The 26,113-nt window shown below is 38.1% G+C and overlaps 1 protein-coding gene across 3 annotated transcripts in view; it reads left to right on the forward strand.

The window, feature by feature from the left end:
* The window catches only part of SMAP1 (small ArfGAP 1), a 102,692-nt gene that overhangs the window by 16,095 nt on the left and 60,484 nt on the right, over positions 1 to 26,113 (forward strand). For all 3 annotated transcript variants that reach the window (XM_075747434.1, XM_075747435.1, XM_075747436.1), the window contains exons 2-4: positions 13,665 to 13,798; positions 14,507 to 14,592; positions 18,505 to 18,580. In XM_075747434.1, the coding sequence (XP_075603549.1) occupies positions 13,665 to 13,798; positions 14,507 to 14,592; positions 18,505 to 18,580 (296 nt within the window). The remainder of the gene's footprint in view (positions 1 to 13,664; positions 13,799 to 14,506; positions 14,593 to 18,504; positions 18,581 to 26,113) is intronic.

Here is a 26,113-nt window from a genome sequence, read left to right on the forward strand (position 1 = left end):
AGTCACGTGTAGCTGATACAATGATGTATGATATCTGAATGTTGATGATTATCCAACATGCTGGAATGCTTAACTGTGTTAATTTCAATTATATTTAATTTAGTATCCTCTCAGAGGAGACTGCCATAGTTTTAGGAAGCAAGAAGTTGCCTTTAGAAAAATGCAAAGCACGCTTCAGCCTCATGTGGCATGATGCATTCTGATTGGATATAAAGAACTTTTTCCTTTTTTTTTTTTAAACCATGAAGTGGTCAAATACTAGTCCAAGTTTTCCTCAGAGGTGGTGGAACATACCCTAGAGGTCTTAAAGGCAACTGAACAAAGCAGCCTGGTCTAATTCGATCCGATTGGAGCATCGAGTTAGCCTAAATGACATCAGGAAGTCTGTTCACACTTAAATTATTTTATAGCCTTTACCCACTGACTGAGGAAATAGAGTAGCTGTGTCTTTAAAAGAGCATCTCAGAGAGCACATGTACCTTGTGTTTTGTAGTTGAGCCTAAACTAAATACCAGGATGGGTATTGAAGCACTCCAAGGTCTGAGCTGTTCACAGAGACTTGGGAGAGTACAGTATTGGGGTGTAGCTAGACTGGTGTGCAAGTCTTGGGGATTTGTGGGAAGGATTTGTGTCTGTGCCATTGGAATTTAAAGTGGGGGAAAAGGCTTGATTATGTCTGTCCTCTTTAGCCTGTTCTTTCCCGTGGTCTTTTGTTAAGTTAATGCCCAGAGGTCCACAGAAAGTGCTGCCCTGAAGATTAATAATGTTGTTATGGTAAAACTCGGGGATCACCCAAGAATGAAGTTGCATTTGTATGGTAGACTGTTCTGTGCCTGAGAACTGCAATATATTAGTCTTTGGGAGTAGGCAGATAGCATCTCTAAGAGGGGTGAATAGTGCAGCATAAAGCTCTCAGTCTGGTCTACTTAACCCACAGAGGAAGTGAGGGAAGACAGTATGTAGGGGAGGAAAGTAGGTGAGTAAGTCTCTACGGTGAATGCAGATGTTGTGGTTAATCTCATAAGCAGCTAAGCCCCACACAGCTGCTTGCTTTGTCCCTCCGCCAGTGGGATGGGGGAGAGAAGCAGAAGGGTAAGAGCGAGAAAACTTGTGTGTTGAGATAAAGGCAGTTCAATAGGTAAAGCAAAAGCTGTGCACACAAGCAAAGCAAGGAATTCATTTGCTACTTCCCATGGGTAGGCGGGTATTCAGCCATCTCCAGGAAAGCAGGGCTACATCATGCATAATGGTTACTTGGGAAGACAAATGCCTAACTTTGAATGTCTCTCCTTCCTCCAGCTTTTATTGCTGAGCACAACATCGTATGGTGTAAAATATCCCTTTGGTCAGTTGGGGTCAGCTGTCCTGGCTGTGTCCCCTCTCAGCTTCTTACCCACCCCAAGCCTGCTTGCTGGTGAGGCAGTTTGAGAAGCAGAAAAGCCTTTGATGCTGTGCAAGCACAGCTCAGGAGTAGCTAAAATGTCATGTTGTCAATGTTGTTTTGGTGTCAGATCCAACCACAGTGCCATATGGGCTGCTATGATGAAAATAAACTCCATCCCAGTACAAACCAGTATAGCAGGGAAGATTAGTACAAGACACACTGAAACCATCTGTAAAGATTCGCCAGTTAGTTTCTACAGTCCAGAGCCTGAAATTTGGCACTCTGCTTCTTGTATACAGATTTGGATGTCTGGTTTCTCTCTACATCTCTTTCAAACACAAGTTCATGTGGAAGAGTTCATGGAGGTGCATTTACCTGTGTAGTAATACAGAATGTACAAGGAAGAGCATCTCCAGAGTCAGAGGGCTGCAGAGGTGGTATAGTTTGGGGAGTGTTTACTTAAGAGTCTCTTTAGTTGTACTTGCGTAAAAATGGTAAAGGGAAGCTGATTAATACAATTACCAGATATTTTCTCTCTGAGAAAGGTAACCTTTCATTCTTGTTTATGGCAAACAGACTATATTATAAACCTGCCTTGCAAACGAATGTTATTTCTGAGGTTTTTATCCGTGTTAAAGGAAGAACTTCAATTGCTGGCTGAAGATTTGTTTTTTGCAGCAGATGCTTGTATAACCTTTTATTCTGTGCTTGGCTACATAGGGGGCTTGTGCTGCATCCCAGCCGAGTAGCATGGATTTACAGATTTTTCTTATTAGTGATGTTTTTACTTGATGCTTAGCTATCAACTTAGGAAAACATTTTGTAAGAGCTTACTGTTCCCCAATTTTCCTTTTATTTCTGCATATAAAAGGAATATGAATTGCACACTTTAAACAGTAAGCCTTTTAGCAGTTCCTTGCTGACAAGGGAAAAATTGCAGTCAAGACCAGCTCCAGAAGCTTCGTACTAGTACTGTAATATGCTACATAACCTTGTCTTTTTTAGAAACTATCAAATGCTGCTAACAGGAAATGACAGCTTGCACACCTTATTCTTGCAGCTTGAACTCTGACACAAGCAGTCTTTCTCTTTACGACTGAGCAGGCAGGATAAAATTAGAGCACTATTCCTTAGCCAAATTGAAATTTGATTTCTGAAGCTGTTAGCTTATTGAATGTGCCAGGGTTGGCACCTCTGTCATTTCTGATTCTTAGGGCAGTGACTTTACTCTCCAAAGTGTGTGCTGTAGAGGGCTAGTATCCCACAAGGCTGGTAGGAGTGCTGTGGCTATGTCCTATACACTCTGCATATGCTCTCCATATAGATGTACACATGCTCTGGGTAACCAAGCGTGAGTATGGCAGGCATGGTTGCCAGCCAAGGATCAGGAGCTGCTCTCTGACAGTTCAGTAGCTGGTTATGATCCTGCTTGCCGGGGCAGTGTTAGGATGGTTGGGGAAATCTGTGGTGTGAAATATTTCCCAGTAAGGAATACAAACTTTGGAAAATTGTTTTAAAGGAAGCTTCAGTACAAAACACTGAGTTAAACTGATGTTTGTGTTAAAAATAAGTGTTTTAATGAGGAAAGTGTTCTATTTAAATCCTGTCATCTTAGAAATAAGATTAATGGGAGGCCTTGGTGACGTCTTAGGGAACGAATCCCAAAAAGCCATTCTTGATTTCCTTTTTTCTCTTAATATTACTTTACATGAAGTGATCAATTATGTATATAACTTCACGGTGAACTCTAAATATTGTATTTTATTTGTTTAACAACTTAATATTTGCATCGTATTATCATTACCTAATGTTTGGTTATTTTATTTTTTAAAAACAACCTTATCTTCTCACAATCTTATTCAGTCAAAACTCAAATTATTAGTAACTGGCTGTTTGTTAATATGGCCAAAAATCTTAAATTCTTTTACTTTGTCACCTTACAAGATTGCTTGTGCCAAATGCCTGTTAGACAAGAAAAAGGCTGTTCATCTCAAGAATAAACTGACATTACCTGTGTATCTCCAATAGCTGTAACTAACTGGTCCTCTGATTTACAAACTGCATTTTTTTATATTCCTAACTTAGTTTCCTGTATAAAGCTTTTAATGTTTGAAATGTTGTATGACTTGAATATATTCCAGAATTAAAGTAGTTATCAAGCCAGCCACTTAATTTTGTGGTTGAAACATAGAACTGAAAGAACATTTATGTCACTGTACTTCCTTTCTAGTTAAGGCTTTATACAGCCCTTGGAATAGGGATGCTGTCTTAATTTCTTTAGAATGATTTAACAGTTATTGATGCCATTGAAGCAAATGGATCAGTGAGCTGAAGGACTAATTGAAACTAGCTGATATGTGTTTCTCTCTGTGCTGGGGAAGAGTTTCATTTAGAATACTTCTATGCAGCCTCTTCAGAGTTACAAATAGGACTGAACTTAATGGATTTGTTGATAACTTTTTCATGAAAAACAGTTATTAAGATAGAAAAGACAAACTTGGAGGAATTCTGTCCCTGAAACTCTATACCACTTACCAGGCATTGGCTATAAATAGCCAAGTGATGCTTCTAAGGCTTGTCTTCCTGCTGTTCTTGCAATACATCTTGAACCACACAAATTCAGCTGTTAACAAGCTGGGCTCTGGACCAGTGTGTTTAGTTGTTTGAAAACATATCAAACCCAACAGCATAAAGTTCCACTGAAGACACAAAATTCAAACTACTACAACAGCCCCTCTTGTTTGAACTCCTCTCCCCCGCCCCCCCATTATTTTTTTTTAAATGTGGCAAATTTTAAGTTCTCAAATTCTGGCCTTGACTATCAAACACAGACTATAGCACAGCTATAGGACACTTCTAAAGACTAGATATGTTTAAGCAATGGTCTTTTGTTGCCTTTGTTTATATAAAGCAGTATTTTGCTGCATACTTAGGCTTGGACATCAGAAAAGCTTGCAAAGACTGCACTTACATGGTTTTCCTAGTCTCTGGGTACGGAGGTAAAGTATGGAAGCCTCTTCAACTGTAGAGGAAAAGAAATCAAGTTTAATGTGGGGAGTAGATGTGACACAAGAATGTGCTTCAGGCTATTTGTTCTGCTTAATCAGAAACTAATTCAGTGGATCAAGTAATGGGTAAATAGTCCCATATAAGTAGTCTCAAAAGACTAAAGGTTCAAGGACCTTGAAGAACATTTTATTTGAGAATAAAGATTATTGTACTGTGCATCCTGCTTAGGATAGAGTTAATTTTCACAAGGAGCCAGGACAGGTGAGCCAAGCTGGCCAGGATCTACTCCATACCGTGTGATGTCATGCTCACCATAAAAGGGGGCTAGTCAGGGAGGGGTGGTTCCACGTGGCTCTGGGACAGTCTGAGTGTGGGCCGAGCGTCTGGTCGGTGGGTTGTCGGATCAGTAAATTGCTTTCTGTTTATCACCCATCGTGAATATGTGTTCTCAGTACTGTTGTTGATTGTTTCCCTCTCCCTTGCTGTCCCAGTAAACTGTCCTTACCCCAACCCATGAGGCTTTGCCTCTGTATTTCCCATTCTCCTCCCCACCCTGCTGGGCAGGGGTGAGCGAGCAGCGGCATGGTGCTCAGCTGTTGGCCGGGGCTAAACTGCGTCACTGTGGTTCTTGCACAGTTGCTTTTGCTTCAAGACTTTTATGCAAGATCTTTCATTCTTTCTAAGAAGATTTGTTGTTTAATTCACAAACTCTGATGCAGTGGACATGATTAACATTGCAGTTAAGACTTTTGTGTTGGGGGTATGTGTTTTGTTGGAATTTATCTCTTTTTTTTTTTTTTTTCCTTCTCCTTCCCCCAGAGTCTGTGAATCAAATGGTTGGAGATGGTGGATGTGATTCTTGTGATTCTACTTCTTTGGGGGGAGATCTAAGCAGCATGTTAGGAAGAGATGGTCTTTGAAGTAGCAGGATTAGACTGAAAATGTATGATAGTAACTGTATTGCTGTGAGCATTTTAGTATCACCTTGACTTAATCTCTCTCTAGTGTGTTATGTTTTCAGGAGAGAAACTCAGAGGAGTTACTGTAGTTCTGCCTTGTTCGTTTGTTCTTCCGTGGATACCCACTGGAGGAGGGACTGTTTTGTGTTACTTAGCTGTTCTTGTCTTAAGTTACACAAAATACAACTGTTGCTTATGCGTTTTCCTTCTTTTCTCTGTATCTAATATATAAGAATGCTTATCTTCTGTTCATGATCTTTTATCTGTATCTCAGCTTGGAGAAATTACAGGTGTTTCTGGAAAATATTAATTTATAACCTGGTTGAAATCTTGAGTAGCAGAACACTTGTGTGATATGAATCACATTGGGGAGTAATGCAGAGAGAGCAAGCCCACTGCATGGGCATGCTTGTGCTGATGCAACCACTGAGGCTTTTTGGTCAGTCCTTGGCCAAAAAGTGATAGATTTTAGGAACTGGCTAGCAACCATTCATGATGAGTCAGAGACATGGAGATTTTCTTGCAGTTAATTCTCTATTCCACAAGATGGAGCCAGTTATTTGATGAGTAAAGTCTGTCAACCAGCAGCAGAATTTGGAGAAACAGAAGAGAATTACAGTAACTCCACTGTGCTTTATGGTCCAAGGACAGGCAGGGTGCAGCTGAGTGAAAGGAATAATTGTAGTCTGTCAGAAGTCTTTGAAGATGTTGGCCCAAGATAACTTTGCTACAGACTATATTGAGATGCAAAGCAGTTGGTACTCTGTTATATGTAATACTTGGCTTCCTTCCTTGTAGAATTGCTAATTGGTAACTGCAAGAATGTCGAGTGAAAACTAATTTTGTTTTTATGTGCCTGTGTAATACAAACCTTGTTTAAACTTAGTCTTGACAAGCTTTCTTCATTTAAAACTTTGTCTCAAACTTGTTATTCTCCTGGTTTACTGGTTTTGTGCACATAGTGTAAAGGGTTCAGAATAGTCTGAGATGTAAAACAATCACTGTTTCCTTTGACAGCAAATATAAAATTGTGTGTTTGCTCATTTTACCCCAATTTGGGCCTCTGTTTGCTCTCTGTAAGTTGAGATGTTTAGTAAGAGTGGGCAGCACCTCTGTTGCAGCAAAGTAGTGTTTCAGTATTAACCTGCAGTTACAGTAAGCTGAACAGATCATAGTGGACTGATGGAGGGAAGGAAACTCTGAATTATCGTGTAAAGGAGGCAACCATCATAATTCTCCTACTTTGTAGTCATATCTGCAGTAATATTATACTTGCTCTTTTTGTGGACATCTCCCAATTCTGTCATATCCCAGTACTTTTGCTTTCTTTGGCCTCTCTAGTTTGTTCTGGTCTCCACTATAATTTTTATTTTTTCTAACTTGTTTGTGCGGGAGGTATTCCTACTCCCAGCCAGTCTTGTCTGGTAGTGTATAAGCTTTCTCACTAATTTCTTACTGCAGGTAGAAGCTGAGTAGAGGATGGAGTATTGATCGAGATGTTCAAAGTAGTGAAAGGATTTTTATACAGACTAGTCGAACGGAGAGCTAAAGCAATGTTTCACACTGTATTGACTGCTTGGATTCATATACAGTTAGTATATGAGGCTTCTGTGGGTTTTTTGTAATGCAGGTAAAAGTACTTTTTTCTTAGCATTTTAAATGATCAGTATCTTGTAAACCTTGTTTTGTACCTGATACAGGACTATGCATCTACTGATGCAAAATAAAACTTGAGCAGTTTGGAATAAAACTTAAACCTTGGACTTCTGAAAACTAATGTTCTTTGTCTTGTTTCCTTTGGAAATACACTATATCAGCTTCAGCATTACCATTCCTGTCGTTACTCTTGCCTGAAGCTCTATATCAGTTGTACCCACAAAAAGTTGGTGGTATCAGCTACAATTACATTAGCAGGATGTGTCAGCAATGCTGTGAATGTTTATTGCAGCTTCTTCAATCAGCTAATATAATGGAGTAGAACATATGGCCCAAACTGGATGAATTACAGGGATGAGGAAGAAAGGGATATAAAGTAGTATATGCACACACATTAAGCACATGCAAGGTACTAGTCCAGTTTGAGTAATACAGAGGAGAAATATCTGCTCAAAAATGATATCCTGAAGGGAGGAAAGTGGTGGTAGGGGGAAGTAGGAAAATTTTTGAAATGTGTTGGTACAAAAGCTTTCACCACACTGGAGCATATGTAAAAATGGTGCTTTTTTCACAACAGTCACACTTTGACATGCATTTGAGAATAAAAGAATGTAATCTGTAGATGGATAACTTTTTCAGCAATTTAAAATTTGGCTTGAAATTGACTTATGTGAAGACTTGTATCTAAAATGATGTGAATTACTTTCAAGCTCTTCATTGCTTAAGTTTTAAAAAAGCTGAAGTCAGTTTTTTGAAATGTTCTTAGTTTTTTAGTAGCTGTAGATATCCCTGCAAGTAGGGAGGATGTTTGTTCTGTATGATAACTATACTGGCATGGAAGTCTACTGTAACTGGAAAAAAAACTCTCTTCATATTTTCTTAAATTCACAAATTATCTAGCAATTCTAAAAACTTAAAGATGTGCCAGAAAATGTTGTGTCTTGTGGATACATATTTCTTTCATTCTTAGACTTTAGATGGTCTCTAATAAAGGACTCTTTAAATACTCTAAAAAATGTCACAATTAGTCCTCTTTCTGTGCATCTAATTGCATTCTAGTTTCTAATGAAAACTTGATAGACAATTCCTGAACACAAACTAATGTTTGCAGGTGTGGTGGGTTGATCCTGGCAAGCAGCCGAACACCCACCCTACCTCTTGTGTGTTTCCCTCCCCTGTGAAGTGGGGAGAAAGCAGAAGGAAGGTGGAAGAACTTGTGTTTTGTGATCAAGGCAGTTTAATGAGGAAGGGAAAAGCTATGCACACAAGTGAAGTGACGAGAGAATTTCATTCACTGCTTCCCATCAGTAGGCAGATGTCCAGCTACATCCTGGAAAGCAGGGTCTTGGCATGTGTAATGGTTATTTGGCAAGGCAGATGCCATAACCGGAAATGTCCCCCTTCCTCCTCCTTTCCGCCAGCTTTTGTTGCTGACCACAGTGTCTTATGGTTTGGGATCTCCCTCTGGTCAGCTGTGGTTTTATGCCCCTGATGTGTACTGACCCAGCCTCTTGCCCACCCCCTGCCTGGTGGGTGAGGTGGGAGAGAAGGCCTTGGCTCTGGGCAGGCGCTCTCCAGCTGTAGCCAAAGCATTAGTGTTATCAGCACTGTCGTAGTCACAAATCCAAAGCACAGCTCCATATGGGCTGCTATAAAGAAAGTTAACTCCATCCCAGGCAGGCTCAGTATGGTGGGAAGTGTCAACTGGTATTCTCCATTTAACATGTAATAGCCCAGACTCCAAATTAATTTGTGTGAAGCCATGTGACAGCTCAAATCCATCTTTCCATTTAGGTCTTACAAGAAGTTTGCACTTGTGCTGTGTTTAACCTTCACATCAAAACTTAATCACTAATTTTTATGAAGGTAACTGAATTACAGTTGCCAGTAAGACTAAATATGCACAATAAACCTTGAGGGTTTTTATTTAGGGTTAGTTATTTTAAGGGTTAATTAAATTGTTAATGTCAGACCATCCTGAGGAAGGTTGTCAGTTATTCACAAGAATTGACCTAACGCATTCAAAATATTGTCTTGATAATTTCTCTGGAAAATAGCACACACCTTCACAGCTGACCTTACATAACTACCTATTAAGAACTGAAAAGGAAATTTGTCTAATCAGTAAACAAATATAGAAAAGGAAGCAACCTTTAGATTGAAGAAAAAAATTAGATTTTCATTTTAGAAGCATCAATCTGTCTTTTAGGATTCCTGAAGCTTTTTCCTTGGTTCATCCAGGCAGTGTATCAGGGACTTCATAGTATCATAGCATATAGTCTGGTATAAACATTGACCATTTCCAGGACAGCAGAAGTCCTGTGGAGCTTTTCCTTAAATTAACTTCAGCAAAAGTTGAAAGAAGCTGAAAATATTTTTAAGCAGTTAAGTTATACATACCTTAAATAACTGAAGAAATTACTCAAAGTGTATTTTTACCGGAATGGTGCAGCAAACTGATGAAGTGCAGCTCAGCTCTTCTAGTAAAAAGCTTGTATTCAAATGTCTTTCAAAAGAATAAAATTACAATTGTATTAAAACTTATGTCAAACAGTATTTCATGTTAATATTGGCTGATTGGAGTTGCACTGTATAATGCAGTTCTTGATAGGTAAGATAGCATTATTACTGACATGTAAAGGTGTTGTAAATAGCAGTCATCAAGTTTCTTAATGTCCAGTCTTCGATTCTGAAGCCAAATGTCGTTTTCTTAACTGGCTAACAAAATATATGCAGCAGATAAACTAGGTTACTTTTGTGAATTTTGCTGAAGAAAAACAAATGTATCTTTAAGGACCCAACAAGAAGAAACCTGTGAATATTTCTATTAAGTGCAAAATATTTCCTGTGTACAGAAATAAGGACCCTGACTTCATTCATAATTGGGATAACTGTAAATTGTTTATTGAATCAGTCCAAATTACTGATAAATATTTTTTGCACAGGAAGGTTTACAGACTAAGCTTTAGTTGACTTTGCATAAGTCAAGCACAGCTGGTTTGATGCCCACACAGAAAACATTATTTTGTAACTTCTTTTGTGTACGGTTTAACTGTGCCTGTAATTGATTTGCATTAATTAAAACATTTTTTAATTTGAAGTGTTTAATATTGCATATTGTCATTAGTCTGAAATAAATTCAGAGATTACACATGAACATTTGTCTGGCCTCAGGTTTGTCTGTTATTCCGCTGCTTAATTTGTTACTTTATTGCTTAAACATATTTGATTTCCTGGAATGGTAGGGTTTGGAAAGGACCTCTGGAGATCATCTAGTTTAACCCCCCTGCTAAAGCAGGATCACCTAGAGCAGATTGCACAGGATCGCCTCCAGGCAGGTTTTGAATATCTCCAGAGAAAGAGACTCCACAGCCTCTCTGGGCAGCCTGTTCCAGTGCTCAGTCACCCTCAAAGTGAAGAAGTTTTTCTTCATATTGAGATCCAACTTCCTGTGTTCCAGTTTGTGCCTGTTGCCGGGCACCATAGATAAGAGTCCGGCCCCATTATCTTGACATCCACCCTTTAGATATTTATAAGCAATGATAAAATGCTTAGATGCTGGCCACACTTCTCTTAATGAACCCCAGGATACCATTGGCCCTCTTGGCCACAAGGGCACATCGCTGGCTCTTGGCGAGCTTGTTGTCCACCAGGACTCCCAGGTCCTTCTCCACAGAACTGCTTCCCAGCAGGTCAACCCCTAACTTGTACTGGTGCTTGGCATTATTTCTCCCTAGGTGCAGGACCCTACACTCGCCCTTGTTGAATTTCATATGGTGGTTCTCTGCCCAACTCTAGCCTGTCCAAGTCACTAATTTCCCTAAGTTACTTCAGAAATAAGCACAAATTAATGAAATCTGAGCTTCTGGTAAAATATAAACCTATTCTTTTTCCAGGAGAAAGCCAGTTAATTCACAAGTTGTGTCATGATCTTTCTTTTTGTTAATATAATTTTAAGTTAAAATATTAAACAACAAAGTTAATGATCTCCCTCTTCATTTATTAAGACAGACTTCAATCATGTCAAGCCCTCATCCTGGTCTTATTAATGTAGAACTTGCTTATCTGGGATATTACAGCTGAGGAAGAACCTACAAATTATGAAACTCATGTGATGTGTAGTTGCATACTCTATTGTAGTAAGAAGTTTATAGTGGCTGTGTAAACACCCTGTTGTCAGTGTATAGATACTACAGATAAATGCTTCCTGTCCCTATAGTAACCTGATGAAAACTGGCTTCCCTCTTTAGAAGGCACATCCCTGGGTTATAGTTTGGGTGGAAAAACTGGAGAAGCTGTTGAGCACAATAAGACCTCGCCTTACCTTTTTGTTTCTAAACCATCGTGGCTTCATTAAGTAATTGCATAAGTTGAGGTACTTTATCTGGAATGGAGTGGCTAAGGAGTTTTTTTGATTAAGTTTCTTCTGGTGTACTACTTTAGCTGAAACTTGATTAATGTGTTGAGGCAAATGCCTGCAAAACTCTATCTTGGACCACTAAAATTTAAAGTAGTGTAAATTTTAAGTGGGATCTTCCTGTACTATACACAGACTAAGGGCAGGGTGAGTATTTGTGTGTGTGGTGTTTTATAGGGGAAAATAAAAAGGCAGGTCAACAGGTTGCTAGTTCTTAAAAAGTTTAAGACACATGTTGGAAAGAGCTTAACTGTTCGTTCTTATCTGACAAGTAGTAGCTTTAATGTAGAAGTGCCATGTGGGAAATAATGTGTTAGTTTCAATGAGTAACTGTTGGATCTCTTGACCCTTAAAGTCGTAATTTTATGATGGTAGCACTTATTTTAAAAACTGCCAGTCATCTTAATCATTTTGGTCTTAAAGGTCAAGCAATAGACATCAGGTGGTCTGACTTTTTGGGATCTTGAACAAGACAAATTAAAAGCAAGGTGGCTACCCAAAATATAGCCAGTATCTCCACTAGTAAGAGGAAGAACGGTTCTTGCAGCAAACCTGGGGAGCTGTGAGTGTGTCTTGGATTTTCAAAACCCAAAATAGTGGAGTCTAACTGAAAGGATTTCTCTTCCTTTCTTGTTTTGGCTATTGCTGAGCAGTGCTTGCACACTATGAGGGCTTTTCTATTTTCTGTTCTGCCCCCCGCAGGTGAGTAGGCTTAGGGGTGGGTAGGCAAGAAACTGTAAGGCGACACAGCTGCTGACCTCTAAGTGACTGTTCCATACCTTATGATGATGTGCTCACATTAAATGCTTAAGGAAAGGAGGAGGAAGAAAGGACATTCTTGGTTATGGTGGTGTCTTCCAAAGCAAGTGTCATATGTGCTGAGGCCTGGCTTTCTAGGAAGTGGCTGGACACCTGCCTGCCAATGGGAAGTAGTGAAGAAATTCTTCCCCCTCCCCTCCTTGCTTGTGTGCAGTTTTTGCTTCACTTATTAAAACTGTTATTTCAGTCTGGAAGTCTTCTCAGCTTCCTTCACTTTTCTCACTGTCCTTCAGGAGAGGAGAGTGAGCAAACAGCTCTGTGGGTGTTTGGCTGTGATCAACCCAACACAGTCCTAAGCTAATGATCAGGAGAGGGAGGCATAAAATGCTTTTCTAGGCCCCAGGAAAGTGTTTGTACAATATATGAATATTGAAATGTGAACTACTGCAGTTGCATGAGTGGTCTAGATGTGCATCTGTCATACAAAGGCAGAAAATAATTGCTCAAAATGTTTTCTAGCTCTTCAATGTGCCTTCTTGCTTTTGATGGTTAATTATTTAATCTCTGAACTCCTTAGAGCTGAGAACTAGATGGACTTTCAAGCAGTGCCTTTAACAGTGCTGGTGTACAGACCTGGAATAAAACAATATAAATGTGTTTAATTGGAGACTATGTAGTAACTTCAAGTCAAACATCCCAAGTGTCACTGTGGGAGTTCAGGCCAGCATACTTTAGGTCTGTCTCAACATGCCAGCAGAGCTGAGAAACAATGGTAAGGTTCATAAATCAACCTGATTCTGTAAGAAAATTCATTGGGCTATGAATGGCAACTCAAGTTTAGGAATCAAGGGTACTGAACGTATTCAGTTTTCCACCATTCTTAAGTCATGGATATTTTCATCAGTTGGTTTTGCAGATCTGTATAATCATTCCCAAGAACTTGCATGCTACTGTTGTAACAGCTGTGCTGTATGAGGTATTAAAGGATTTGTTGCATTAATGTAAGATTGCCCTGCATTTAATTTCAAGTTAAGTACAGGTGCACATCTTGGGAAGCTTTTAATTGGAGAAGAGGGCAACTTCTACTGATTTCTGCTGATGCTTGCATCTGATGCATAGCTGTAACGATTATTCAAGATGTAAGGAAAATCTTGTTGTTACTAGTAAGCCAACTTTCTAAAGTTTGTTCGTTTGCTTTTTGGGGGAGGGAAGGTGATGGACACAACCTATGATGTCCTAGCTTAATCTGGATAACTCAAATGTTATGTGACATCACTTAGAAGTAGAAAGATGTAAATAAAATTGCTAACAGTGGAGATTGTTGGAAGTATTGTATTGGATTGTAGTATCCTAGAGAAACAGCTGCGGGCCTTTATTCAGACTTGTTTATTCCTGTTGTCAGTATAGAATTATGCCAAAGAAAATCATCACAGTATATGGAATTTTGAAAATAACTATTTTATTTCCCCATTCCCCTTAGGTCCAAGATGGGCTTCTTGGAACACCGGTGTTTTTATTTGCATCAGATGTGCTGGAATACATCGAAATCTTGGGGTCCATATATCAAGAGTCAAGTCTGTCAACTTGGATCAATGGACACCAGAGCAAATACAGGTAAAATATCTTAAAATATGTTTTCAATTTGGAGGAAATGCCAGGAGTCCTTTTGAAAGGATTTGAGTTTCTCATGATGCCCCAACTTAAAAGTTTTACAATCAAAGTAGTTCTTAATATGTTATATTTCCACTATAATGAGTTTAAATTCTGAAAACTTACTTCAGAAATTGGTTTAGCTATCTTTTCTGTATCATTTTAGATGCATTGTGCCTTGCCACAGGGACTCTGAAAGCTGCTTCTTTGTTGTATCGTTTGAAAATGTATTGTAAGCCTTTTCCTTTTCAGTAGGGGACAGTAAGGTAGCATTCACTCATGTGTCTGATTCTTGATTACATTCTTTTGGTGTACCAAGTACTGACTTTTCCAAGTATGCTCCAGTCTGAAGCCTCTTTTTGCTGCCAGACAAATTTTCTTACTCCTCTTCCTCCTGGTCTGAAGAGCCATCCCGAGAGATGAAAGCTTATCTTTCACTGGATGGGTTAGTTTACACTGTAAACGCCATCTATGTTGTTAGCTTTTGTCCAGCAAGTCTTGGCAGGCAGCCCTCCTGTGCCTTGGGATCATCTCCCAAGACATATGGCAGCAGAGAGGTCTCCAAGTTAAAAACTTGCAGTGTCATTTAAGTACACCAGTAGCATTCTGACTATTTCAGAATTTAAAGTATTGATGGACATGAACTAACTGTTTTCTACCACTTTTCCACAGTGCATGCAGGAAATGGGAAATACTAAAGCAAGACTACTCTATGAAGCTAATCTACCAGAGAACTTCCGAAGACCTCAGACAGATCAGTATCCTTTTGATTTTAGCTTTCACATTGAAATGACTTTTAATGCAATTTCAATGTTACGACCTTTTAAAGGAATTGCTACATTTGGTGACTCACCTTATTGATACTGTTGTATAAGAAATGACAGTGGAAGTTGGGAATGGTTCAGAAAAGGTTTAAATTACTTCAGTTAGAGCAAATCTACTTTGTAATGAGATTTGGCAAGCCCCATTTATTTTTGCTTTCAGAAGAGATGACTTCATAAATTCCCTGTATGTAGGAAGTTAGAGTGATACTAGAGAGCTCTTGCATATTCTGTCTTTATCTTGAGTAACTGCCAGCTGAAGTTAGAAGCATTTGAACAGGAAATAATGAGCTGAATGGTAAAGTAAAATAAGCCATTGGATCTTACTCAAGTGAAGTATGGATTTCTTCCTCTAGATTAAATATTCTGTAATGTTTTGGAGTTAAAGCACATGCGTTCTATGCAGTGTGCAAGCAGAGATGACTAGCATGGGAATATCTAAATAAGTCAAACCTCCCTGTTGGCTGCCACTTGTGTTGGTGTGTGGTTATCACCATGTACCTGGAGGGGGAGAGTTGGAAGAAAAATTGTCTACCACCAATAAATAGCTGTGCTCAAAAGATACCTTTTTTGAATATACTGAATCATTAGGATAATGTATAATGGTATTAATTTAGATTTGTATTAGCTCCTGATTTAGTGAGGTTACTCTACTTGATCTTACTGGAACTTTTTAACTATAACGAGATCCTAAACACCTACTGTTAAATGAGCTGAATCTTTCCCCAAGTCTCTTAGCCTGATGATACAGGCTATGGAGGCTGATTAAAAGACTTAGTTTTAATTGGATCTGAATTTTCTCCTTCAATATCCAAAAGTGACTTTGGTTCTTCTGTTTGTTAGACACTATGCTCAATATGCTATGCACAGAAGATTTCTTTTTTTTTTTTGGAAGGGTTAGACTCCTCCTTATACAATGCACTTGAGCAAAATAGATATGTTTTCTCATATTCCAGTAGCTTTTAAATTAAACATACATATGCATAAAAAAAACCTGACTGGAACCAGATAGCACTGTTGTATTCCAGCTGTAATATTCTAAAACTTTATTTCATCCATAAGACTGAAATACTTTGACTAAAACTTACTCAGAAGTGGATCTTGAAGATGTATATTTTATTCTTACTGCAGCTAACTTGAATTCACTGGTGTTATTGCAGGAGAAGCAATAATGCTTTACTCTAAGCTTTTCTCGTCAGATCAGACCAAAAGTCTCATTTTTAAACTTTCAAAATAATTCTTTTGTTGACACTGTATACCTTGAAATAGTTATGTAGCCTTTTGAACAGTTGTCAGTTTCTAAGTGGTAGACTTGATCAACTGAATATATTTCATTGCATGTGTTTTCTTTATTAAAAATACAGTGCCAGGAGAGAGGATGCCAACATTTTCTGTTTTATTTCTCAATTTCCCCATAACTGGCAGCTACTTACCTACTTGGCATTCATGACAAGCTGTTGTGTTAGGGGCTTTTTTTGCCCTTCCTCTTTGGCCTTTGTATCACTACAAAATCAGCATTCTGTTTCATCAGCATTCTGGTTATGAATATTGTCAATATTCTGAATATTCTTTTAGATGAACTATGCAGACTGTTTGCATGTAATGATCACACTTGTGTATGTTCTTCTATATTAGTGTTTAACTTCCTGTAGCACTATAACATACTTATTTCTATTTTTTAGGTAGTACAGTGGAGACACAGGAGAAATGTCTATATGGGATCTGCCCAAAATCTCCTGCTAAAAGTCTCCCATCACTTCTAATTCTTAATCACAAGACTGACCTTTCTGGGCATTCTTTTATTCTTCCCTTGTACTTGGCAGGGATGCTCTGGCATAGAAGCTAATTTTGAGGATCATTTTGATGGTTTTTATGTAGGGCATCTTCCACTTCCTGTTTGAAAGTGGTTTTTTCCCACGAGTAGAGTAAATTTTTTTTTTGTCTCTTCATTTTACTCACTTCTTGAAACTGTTTTGGTATCTGTTGAGGTTGCTTTAAATTCTTTTCTTAACAGGAACGCAGCAGGTTATTTATCTAGAGAAACTTAGATGTGGTCCAAAAATTCACGCATATTGAAGTAGGGTAGCTTGAATGAAAGTGGATATTTTTCAGAATACACAACTTAATACCCCAGTGTAATAGCATCCTGAAAAATTAAACCATATGAAATTTAAATACTTGTGATTGTCTGTTAATAATTTTCAAATTAAAACTTTCTAGGTATCTGAAATATCAAGTGTGCATTCTGGGAAACCGCTAAAAATAGTGAAGTATTTATGCAAAAGAACTAAGATATCTAAAGCAGAAGTCTGAGCAACCAAAACTTGGAACACTTGACAAAATAAATATGCCATCTGAAAATGTTAATTTTGGCAAATAACTAAGACTTTTTATTTGAAGAAAGGATAGGTTGTTATAAGCTATTTTATAACAATTAAGTTTTGAATCTTTTCTGTTTACTTCTAAATTAGTTGTTCAGTACAGTTACCCAGTTACAGCCCAAAAGCATGGAAAAAAAATAATTCCCTTTCTGTATCTCCTCCCCCCATTGAGATTATTTGCACTGCAAGTTGAAAATAAACTTTCTGAGAGAATCCTGTTTAGTCTTAGCTAAATTTGAAAAACTGTGGGAGTTGTATATTACACAACTTGCATTCATCTGTAATTTAATAATATGCATTGATTTTTTTGCAAAATGACAATCTTTTGGTGTGTGTAAAGAATAGTGCAATATTAATATTAAGATAGTTGTATGTTCAAAGTGCTCAAGATGCCCTTTAGAATGTAGATATATTTGGAAAGAGGTAGAAAAGAATATTTTGTTGTTTTGCAAATTTTATGAAGCAAAATTTGAAACTAAATGTGATTGATGATGATATAATTTGATGCACAGAATGAAGGAACTGAGTGCTCTGAGCTCAGAGTTAATCTTAAGAGATAGTATGTGGAGCTAAAGTATCTTTCCCTCGATTGAGGAAAAATTGCTATGGAAGTTTAAGATGCAATGAATCTGGGCTTTCACAGTTGCAATTTCAATTTTTGAATGGATAATCAAAATGCCAAACAAATTAGTTAAAATTTATTCTACAGATACCAGGGAAACAGCTTTGCTAAAGTTAAACTATTCACACTGCTTTGGATGAGCTGCTTTATGAAGCTGCGAGAGTAATCGAGGAAAATAACTGGTTGTCCTTTTTGTGTTTGAGCTAGTGAGTTGTTAGTTCTGGTATTCTACATCAATATGCTTGCTGCTGTTTCCACCTTTGCTTCAATATCTTTTTATCACTAGTGGTTTAGTTTTCTTTCTGTAGAGATGTTTGTTGTAATAGAAGACTCTCGTGGAGGACTTAGTGATCTGAGAGAGCTGTTTATGATTGGGTTTTGATGCATGATATAATTTGTGCAAATCAGAGAACAGGTACATACATTTCACCTTGTATCTGAAGAGAAAGTTTTTTTCCCAAGTTACAATGGTAAACTATACTTTAATTACTTACTGTATACAAGCACCTTTGTTCAAGTATTAGCAGTACTGCAGCCCTGTAGCTTGTAAATACCAAATGAAAATGTCCTAGCTGTTGAACACTGAGTTACTTCTAGTATATCTTTCCCATATTGTTTCATTAAGAGATTAAACTGATTAATTCTCCATAGTAAAAATAAGCTCTTTTTGGACACCGCAATAGCAGTTGTTTTGTGTAGAGCAGTTTGTTCTGTTGTTTTAAAACTACAAAACAAGATGGAGCAAGAATCTGGTGCAATTCTTTATTTTTGAATAACCCATCAGCTTTTTGGGTTAATGTTGCCATTTATCTGAATGCATATTTTCCTTAAACTAGCTACTTCCAGAGCTGTGGAATTTTTCATCAGGGATAAGTATGAAAAGAAGAAGTATTATGATAAAAATGCAGTTAATGCCTTCAACGTAAGTAAACAGTTTCACCAAGAATTCTGTCACTTTTCTTTTTTGAAAGCTAAATAAGAGAAATGTACGTTAAAATGTCTTTCACGGTTGAAGACTTTTTGATAACAGAGCTAAATGCTTTCTTTTGTATCTCTTGAAAGCTATTCCTAGGTTCTGTAAGTTCAGCGTACGTTGTCTATTAAATTTTTAACAGCAAACCATTATGATCCAACAAATAGCTTCTGACTCTTTATATTGTGTTTTTTGTCTTTCACCGATGGGTAGTTCTTCAACAGTATACTTTGAGTCCTTTCTGAGGTTTTTTTTTTTGTGTTAGAGGGATAAGATAAGATTACTGTTTCTGGTGACTTTGTCTTCCCTCATTCTCTGTCATACCTTGACGAGAAACCCTAGGGTGTTTTGGGCCCCTCTTCTGAGGATCTTGCTCTGCTGAATTCTAGACTGTTGCTTGGAGCAAGGTGCAGTGTAATAGCAAACACGGGCAGTATGGCAACCCAGCTGTTGAATCATGTAGTGGTGTGTTCACTACAGTAAATTGGTGAGTTGGTGCCAGTCTTTTCTGGCAAAGCAGTTTTGAGAATGTCAGCCTTTACTGAAGTTCACAGCCTATTTCAGTTTTTCGGATAGAGCTTTTTCTGGGGCATACAGTCTAGTTTATATATTTTTATTTATGCTTAAACACATACTCCTCTATACCTACATTATTTAAGTATGGCCTAACACGTAACTTACTGCTCCATCTTACTAGGCAGTGAACTTTGACAGGGCAATGAGTGCTAGGGTGGGCATAAAGAGTGGGAGTTTATGCTGCCTTTCCCATCTGAGTAAATGGATCTCTGAATGGATAGCTTCATTTTAGAAAGGAACCCCTCCTGCCAAACCTGGAAACTAGAGAAGTGTATTTCATTAAGCATTGCTGAAGTGGGGGGGAAATTGCTTCACTTAAGAGGTAAAATACAATTGTGGTTTGAAGTACACTGTCAGTTACCCTTCTTTACTTTTATTCCAAAGTAGAAAAATAGGAAGAATTGTGTAAAATTATACTTCTTTAAAAAGTTCAAAAGACTCCCAAGGTCTTTCTAAACAGAGAACCTGGGTGTCTAATATAGTAGTACACTGCTGCCTTAATATGTTTGAAGGAGTAATCAGATTTTACTTTATCATATTGCAGACTAATATGAATCACTTACCTGTCATAGCAGCACAGATGGAATCCAGACAAACTGAAGAGATGCATGTAACTGCTGAGTAGGGAGTACCTATTTCTTCCTACTTGGGCTTTTCTTTCATTGACTAATGTAAATGGCATATTTTCTGTGAGAAAGGAACAAAATCTCATTATGAAATATTTTAGCAATAGGTGACTCATGCACATTTGCATTTACCTGCATTTCTTCAAGGCCACCAATCATCAGGTTTGAGGTAGGCAGTCTGAAATCACAGTTAGTGCAAAATCCTAGAAGTCTATGATACTAAATTAGCTGAACTAGTGCAGCACCTGTAGCCCTAGTCTGCTGCTTGCATTGGGTTACCCTCCTTGGCCCTGGCCCCAGCCTGGCTCACATGCATGTGTAATGATGTGACTGGTATTCAGTGATTGTCTTTTGGGTGGGCTTGGGACTGACAGGGAAGGGGAAGAGGAAGAAAAGGTGAAGCTGGTCCTCCATTCTGCATGTCTGATACACTGCTTTTCTGCTCCTGAGTACTGTTGGCAAGGAAGAGGGGGGCAGTTACCCTACACTGCCAGCACATGGAGGTCTGTGGGGAGTTTGAGAAGAACTGTGTGAGGAAGGAGTTCTGCTGGCGTACATGTTTCTGTGCCCCCATGGTGGCAGTTTCTGAAGCTTTCCTTTTTCAGTCCTGACAACATCCAAGACACCTTCCCTCTTCCCACCCTGCCAGGAGGTGGCTAAGATTCCCTGGGAACTGAGGGGTGGCTGTGGAGGAAGGGGGGAATTTCTGCTTGTAGCCTTCAGCCCTCTGCCAAGTGTTTTGGTAGCCTGAAAGCCCTTGTTAACACAATACTTCCATGAGAATAGTCTTGTGAACTGTTCAGGTGGGGTGTCAGTGCTAGGTCATGCCAAGCTCTTTCCTTCTGGAAATTTTCTTTACCCCACTTAGTTTTGCAGAGAGCACCCTGTGTCCTATTTTTAATCAAAAAAATCATTTTTGGGATGATATGTGAACACACAGTTACAGCACAGTTACTTTTTGTTATCACCTTTAAAATAGCAATGCCTTCTACTTGGACTAGGACAAATTTAAGTTGGAAATGTGTATGTATGTTGTCATTTGGTAAAATGAATCCCTTCTGGGTATGAGCAGGTAATACAGAACTGCAGAAGCAGGCTTGCTCTACCCTAAGCGTTGCTGTCCTTAACCAGGTAGTTTCACTGAGGTGGCGTTTAAGGGGCGGGCTTTCCTGGATTTTGTCCACTGTTAGAAGTTGCTTGTGGTAAAAACTTCCTGTAGCATAAAAGTTGTTTTGAATAGATTCTCTTAAAACATGCAGTGAATATTTCTCTTAGCTTAATTTTGGCAAGATCCTAAGCTTTTCAAGTTTGTCTAACTGTACAAGATCTGTGTTAATATATTCTGTCTGTCAGAGCCCAGGAGTATATGTCAAGGGTTAGTCTTGGTTCTGTGATGCTCAGGATTCATGTATCTTTTCTTTTGTTACAAAATTTTTATTTATAATTTTTAATGATATGGGATGTTTTGTTTTCTGAAGAGACTGTTGTATTACTGGATTTGTTTTTTAGAAATACACGCTATAATAACAAAGTTACTGCGGAAACCAGTTGTGCCATCAAACATGCAGACTAAAAATAGGCAAATATGAAAAATAATATTAGTGTTTTCATGGTTCACTGAAAAGCTATGCAGGATAAAGCTATGGATAAAACAGCATCTGTGGTTTTATTGGGTAGTTATGTTTTAAATAGAATAATGCATTTAAGTAGAAAACAAATATACATTAGAAAAATCTAATGCTGATTGAAAGCAACGTGATTTCCAAAATCTATCAAAATGCATAGATCTCAGAGTTTTCTGATCCATCATCATTGGGAAAATGCAAAATGCTGGTTCTGTATCATTGCTCAGGACTAAATGAGTGGTACAATTTACTCAGCTCTTGTAAGTGGGTTATCATAAATAGTTACTCTCATTTTCTTGCTCAGAGGCAATGCAGACTTGTGACTTGTTTATAGAAAGACCTGAGAGGCTGACACCCTTCAACAGTTGTGTGTTTGGGTTTTGGTTTTGGTTTTCTTTGGTTGATTTTTTTTGTGGTTTTGTTTTCTTTGGTACTGGGAAACATTCAGGTATCAGGCCTAATTCTTAACCACAGTCTTGGGCTTTAGCCTTGAGAAAAACCTTCAGGAATGTAGCAAGAATGGTAGCCCCAGGTAGGCAACTACGGTGCTCTGTGTCAGGTTAGGAGATGCAGGTAGGGAATTTATCAAATTAATCATGCTATGCTTGTCTCTTCTTTTCACAGATGTACTTTCACATGTATTGCAGGTGAAACAAAAAGCAATCCAATCAAAATAAGCAGTGCAGCTGAGGGGGGAAGGCTGGGAAAATGATGTATTCATTATTTTTTACCAACACGGATAATACAGTTAAAATCAATCTGATATTTTAAGGAATACATTAATGTGGATGAGTTTTATGGGTGCCTTTCAGGTTTTTTTTGGAATATTTATACATTTTTAGATCTTACTTGGAACAGAAACCTTTTTCTAATCATTAGAATTTTTTTTTAACAGTTATGTGTGTGTTTGCTGCTTCATAATGTTGTAAGACAAGAAGAAAAAGTTTTAGAAAAATGTCTAACAGCGCATTTGTAGAAATACTTTATTTCCAGAGTACTGGAATATTGCTGGTTTTGGAAAGTTTTACAGTTTAGCTGCTGTTAAAGTAGCAGTATTTACTTTTAAGTTTTATTCTGATCAATGTAAATAAGATAATTTTGAATAAATTAGCCTGTCCAGGGAGGCAAACTGCTTTTTTTGTACCCAATGGAAGTATCTTCAGATGCATGCCAGCTCTTTGAAAAACTCTTATAGTTGAAATGATCTGTAGATGCTTAGATACAGTTGTAGGGTTGCAATATTATGACTAAAACTGTGAAGACAGCTGTATGGTATTTATGATATTTAGGAAAATGTATCTTTATTACCAAAATATATTCCATTTAAGCAGTGTAGCCCATGACAGAGTTAGAAGTAGTACTTCTCAAGCCAGTGCCTATCATAACTCTCTCCCAACATTAAGAGTCACACCAGTATAAAAGATAAACCCTTCCTTTCTCAGAAAGTAGTTCGTAGTCCTACAGTGGTGAGACCTCAGTTTGTTGAGACTTCTAAAGACCGACTGCTGAAAAAGTCCATGTCTCTTGATCTGGCCAGCTGCTTTCCTCTTCTGCTTTAGTATGCTGTAATTTTGAACCAGTCAGGACTTCATGTTTTTCTATGCTTTTTATGTATGCTTAAATTTAAAAAGAGGAACAACACAAGTAAAAACACTTGAAGCTGACAGGATGTTACTTGGGAATATATATATATATATATATTTGTTCTGTGGATAACACATGATTTGGTATTGTTAATGGCAGGAACTTTTTTTGCTCTTCAAATAATCATTCTAGGAGCAGCAGGAGCTGTTAGCAAGTCAAGTTATTTTAAATATTCTCAGCATAATACTGTCCTAGAGTTAATTTTCTGCCGAACCCCTTTCTCAATTTTTAGTGATACATAGGCTGTGAATAATGCTAAGTATAGCATAGAATCCAATAAAACAAACTTCACACACTAGTGAAATGATTAGGGCATCTTTATAAATGTGGTGCATCTAAGATACGATAACATTAGCAATTTACAGTGCAATATGCTGTGCTGTTTGACTTGATTTATCCCTGAAAGCTTGTACAATGCAATCAAGAGCTTGCATCGCTTCTGTAGTTAACTACAGATAGTTACCATAGGTTAAGTGGTGTGAGGTCATTTTGAATGTTAAAACTCTCCTTCAGGTGGGTGCTGACATGAAACTGTTCAGGAATATCATTCCACTTCAGACTTGCACCTGATTATCACTTTCAAGCATAGGCAAATCCTTTTATATTCGTCGTAGGGGTTTTTTGTACACAACAATCCTAGAACTGAAGGGTAAAGCCTGCAAAGCAGTTTCTCCTCTAACAATCTTAGTCCTGAAGATTGTTGCTTATTAAATCTTTTGTTTGCTTTGGGCTCTCACTAAACTCTTTATGCTTCTTTAGTTTACTGTCTCCAGGAGCACTCTTAGAAGAGCGCAGCTTACAATTATACAAACACTTTTCCCCAAGAATCTGAACTTACATGCTTAAATAAGTGACCTGAAGGACTTTTTCAGAATTGCTGCAGTAAATATATCTGAAGCGAATACGACCCTTGTTGGAGACACACTTTGAGATATTTGTTTTTATGAAAGCAATGTCTGAACAGAGTATTCATCTTGACTGATGATCTCTGTATTGAGTTCCAAGTCAAAGCTATGCAACTGATAACATAGAGGGACAGTTGTCAGTGAAGCTCATCATCCTAGATGTAGTGGCCAAGAGAAATAGCAAACATTGCTTGTTTTAGAGAGTTAGTAAGATTCTCCCAAAATTACTGGTTAGAGGAAGTAAGCTTTGAAGTAGATGATTACACAGTTTACCAATAATCCAAGAGGAAATGTGTGATTTTTAGAACCAAGGTTCCAGGAAGAATACAGTCTTTCCAAAATATGCTACTGAGTAACAGCTGCTGGGGTGATTCTTTGAGACACAGGATGGCACTAGTGAAGGAGTTTCTGGTACCCAATTGAAATCATTTGACTGTATCGACATGTTGCTAAGTTAAAAGTGTACTAAAGTTGCACAGGAAATCAAGTTTGAAACAATCATATTTTCCATTTTTTTTAAAAACTTAGCACCTCCTCTTTGATGTAAAATAAAAACTGTAACAAGACAATCTTCCTTAAACTATTGTTTATTTTTCTATCTAACACAACGACCCTTATGCCATACAAGTAATGAGGAGAAGCAGTGAGGTCACTGTGTTGTGTGGATAAAGATTAACCATGTATGTATTATCACAAACAATCTCTGCGGCTTTTAATAAAAATAAGTATACAGGAGAAGCAGCAGCACAACTTCTCAGACTGCATGTGGAAATTGCCTTTTTCAGTGTGAGTGCTGAAACAACTTAAGCAGATTCCAGATACTTTTAAAAATTATGAACTAGCGCAATCTATTCCACTACATGAAGTGGGAATATATTATCATGTCCTGAAAATGTTTAGAGAATAGTAAACAAAGTTTCTATATTTAAGAAAGGGTGTGAATTATGTATGGAGCAAAAGTTTCATATAACTCTTGAGTTCACTGAAGGAAAAGAATAACGGGTCTACATTTTCCATGCTTTCCTAAGACATTGTGTATAATTTAAGTTGTATGAACTTAGGCAACTGAATAAAATATGATGTGAATTTAGAGATTATGATGGCACATTTTCCAGAAAGGTGTTTTAAAGGAGATGAAATCCATAACACATTTACTGCACGTATATACATTTATATGTCACGTAGGCACCTTAAGATGGATCAACTGGGGTATGATAGGGTATGTGAACAGTAAGTTTATAGTAGCTAGCATTCAGAAGCATTCAATCATTGGCTTGGAGAGAGGTTACCAGTTACCCCTCCCAATATTACAAGAACCTTAGTGGGTTTTTTAGTGGTCTATGAAGATTTTCTGAATCAAGTGGTAAGTATTTTTGAAATATGCTAATGAAGATAGGCATCAATAGGAAGCACTGAAATACCATACAAGGATTATGACTTGAGGGCAGGGATAGTGAAAGTGAGATAAATTATTTTTAAGATCATGCTCTTAGAATGAGTTGAATTACAGAATCGCAGAATAGCTCAGGCTGGAAGGGGACCTTGTAGATCATCCAGTTCTCCCTGCTTAAAGTGAGGTCAGCTAGAACAGGTTGCTTAGGGCCATGTCCAGTTGGGTTTTGAATAGTCTCCAGGGCTGGAGACTCCACAACCATTCTAGATAACCTGTTCCAGTATTCAACCACCCCTACAGTAAAATCAATAAATAAATATTTTCTTATGTTACAATGGAATTTCTTGTCTTGCAATTTACGTTCAGTGCCTCTTGGTTTTGTTTCTGGATTCCACAGGCAACAGTCTGCCTCAGTCTTTGCTCCCTGCCACCAGGTATTTATACATGTTAATAAGGCTTCTTCTGCCCCCCCCCCCCCCCCAGCTTCCTCTCCTCCAGGCTAAACAGTCTCAACTTGCTAAGCCTCTCCTTGTCTGAAAGGTGCTCCAGGCCTTTAATCATCTTAGTGTCCCTTTGCTGGGCTTGCTCCAGTCTGCCCATGTCTCTCTTGTACTTGTGAGCCCAGAACTGACCATGTTGCTAGCTCATGTCCAACTGTCTCCACCAGGATTTTCAGCAGTCAGTTGACACTCAGCCTGTACTGGTGCATGGCG

Source organism: Balearica regulorum, chromosome 3, assembly GCF_011004875.1.
Source record: "Balearica regulorum gibbericeps isolate bBalReg1 chromosome 3, bBalReg1.pri, whole genome shotgun sequence".
NCBI lineage: Eukaryota > Metazoa > Chordata > Aves > Gruiformes > Gruidae > Balearica > Balearica regulorum.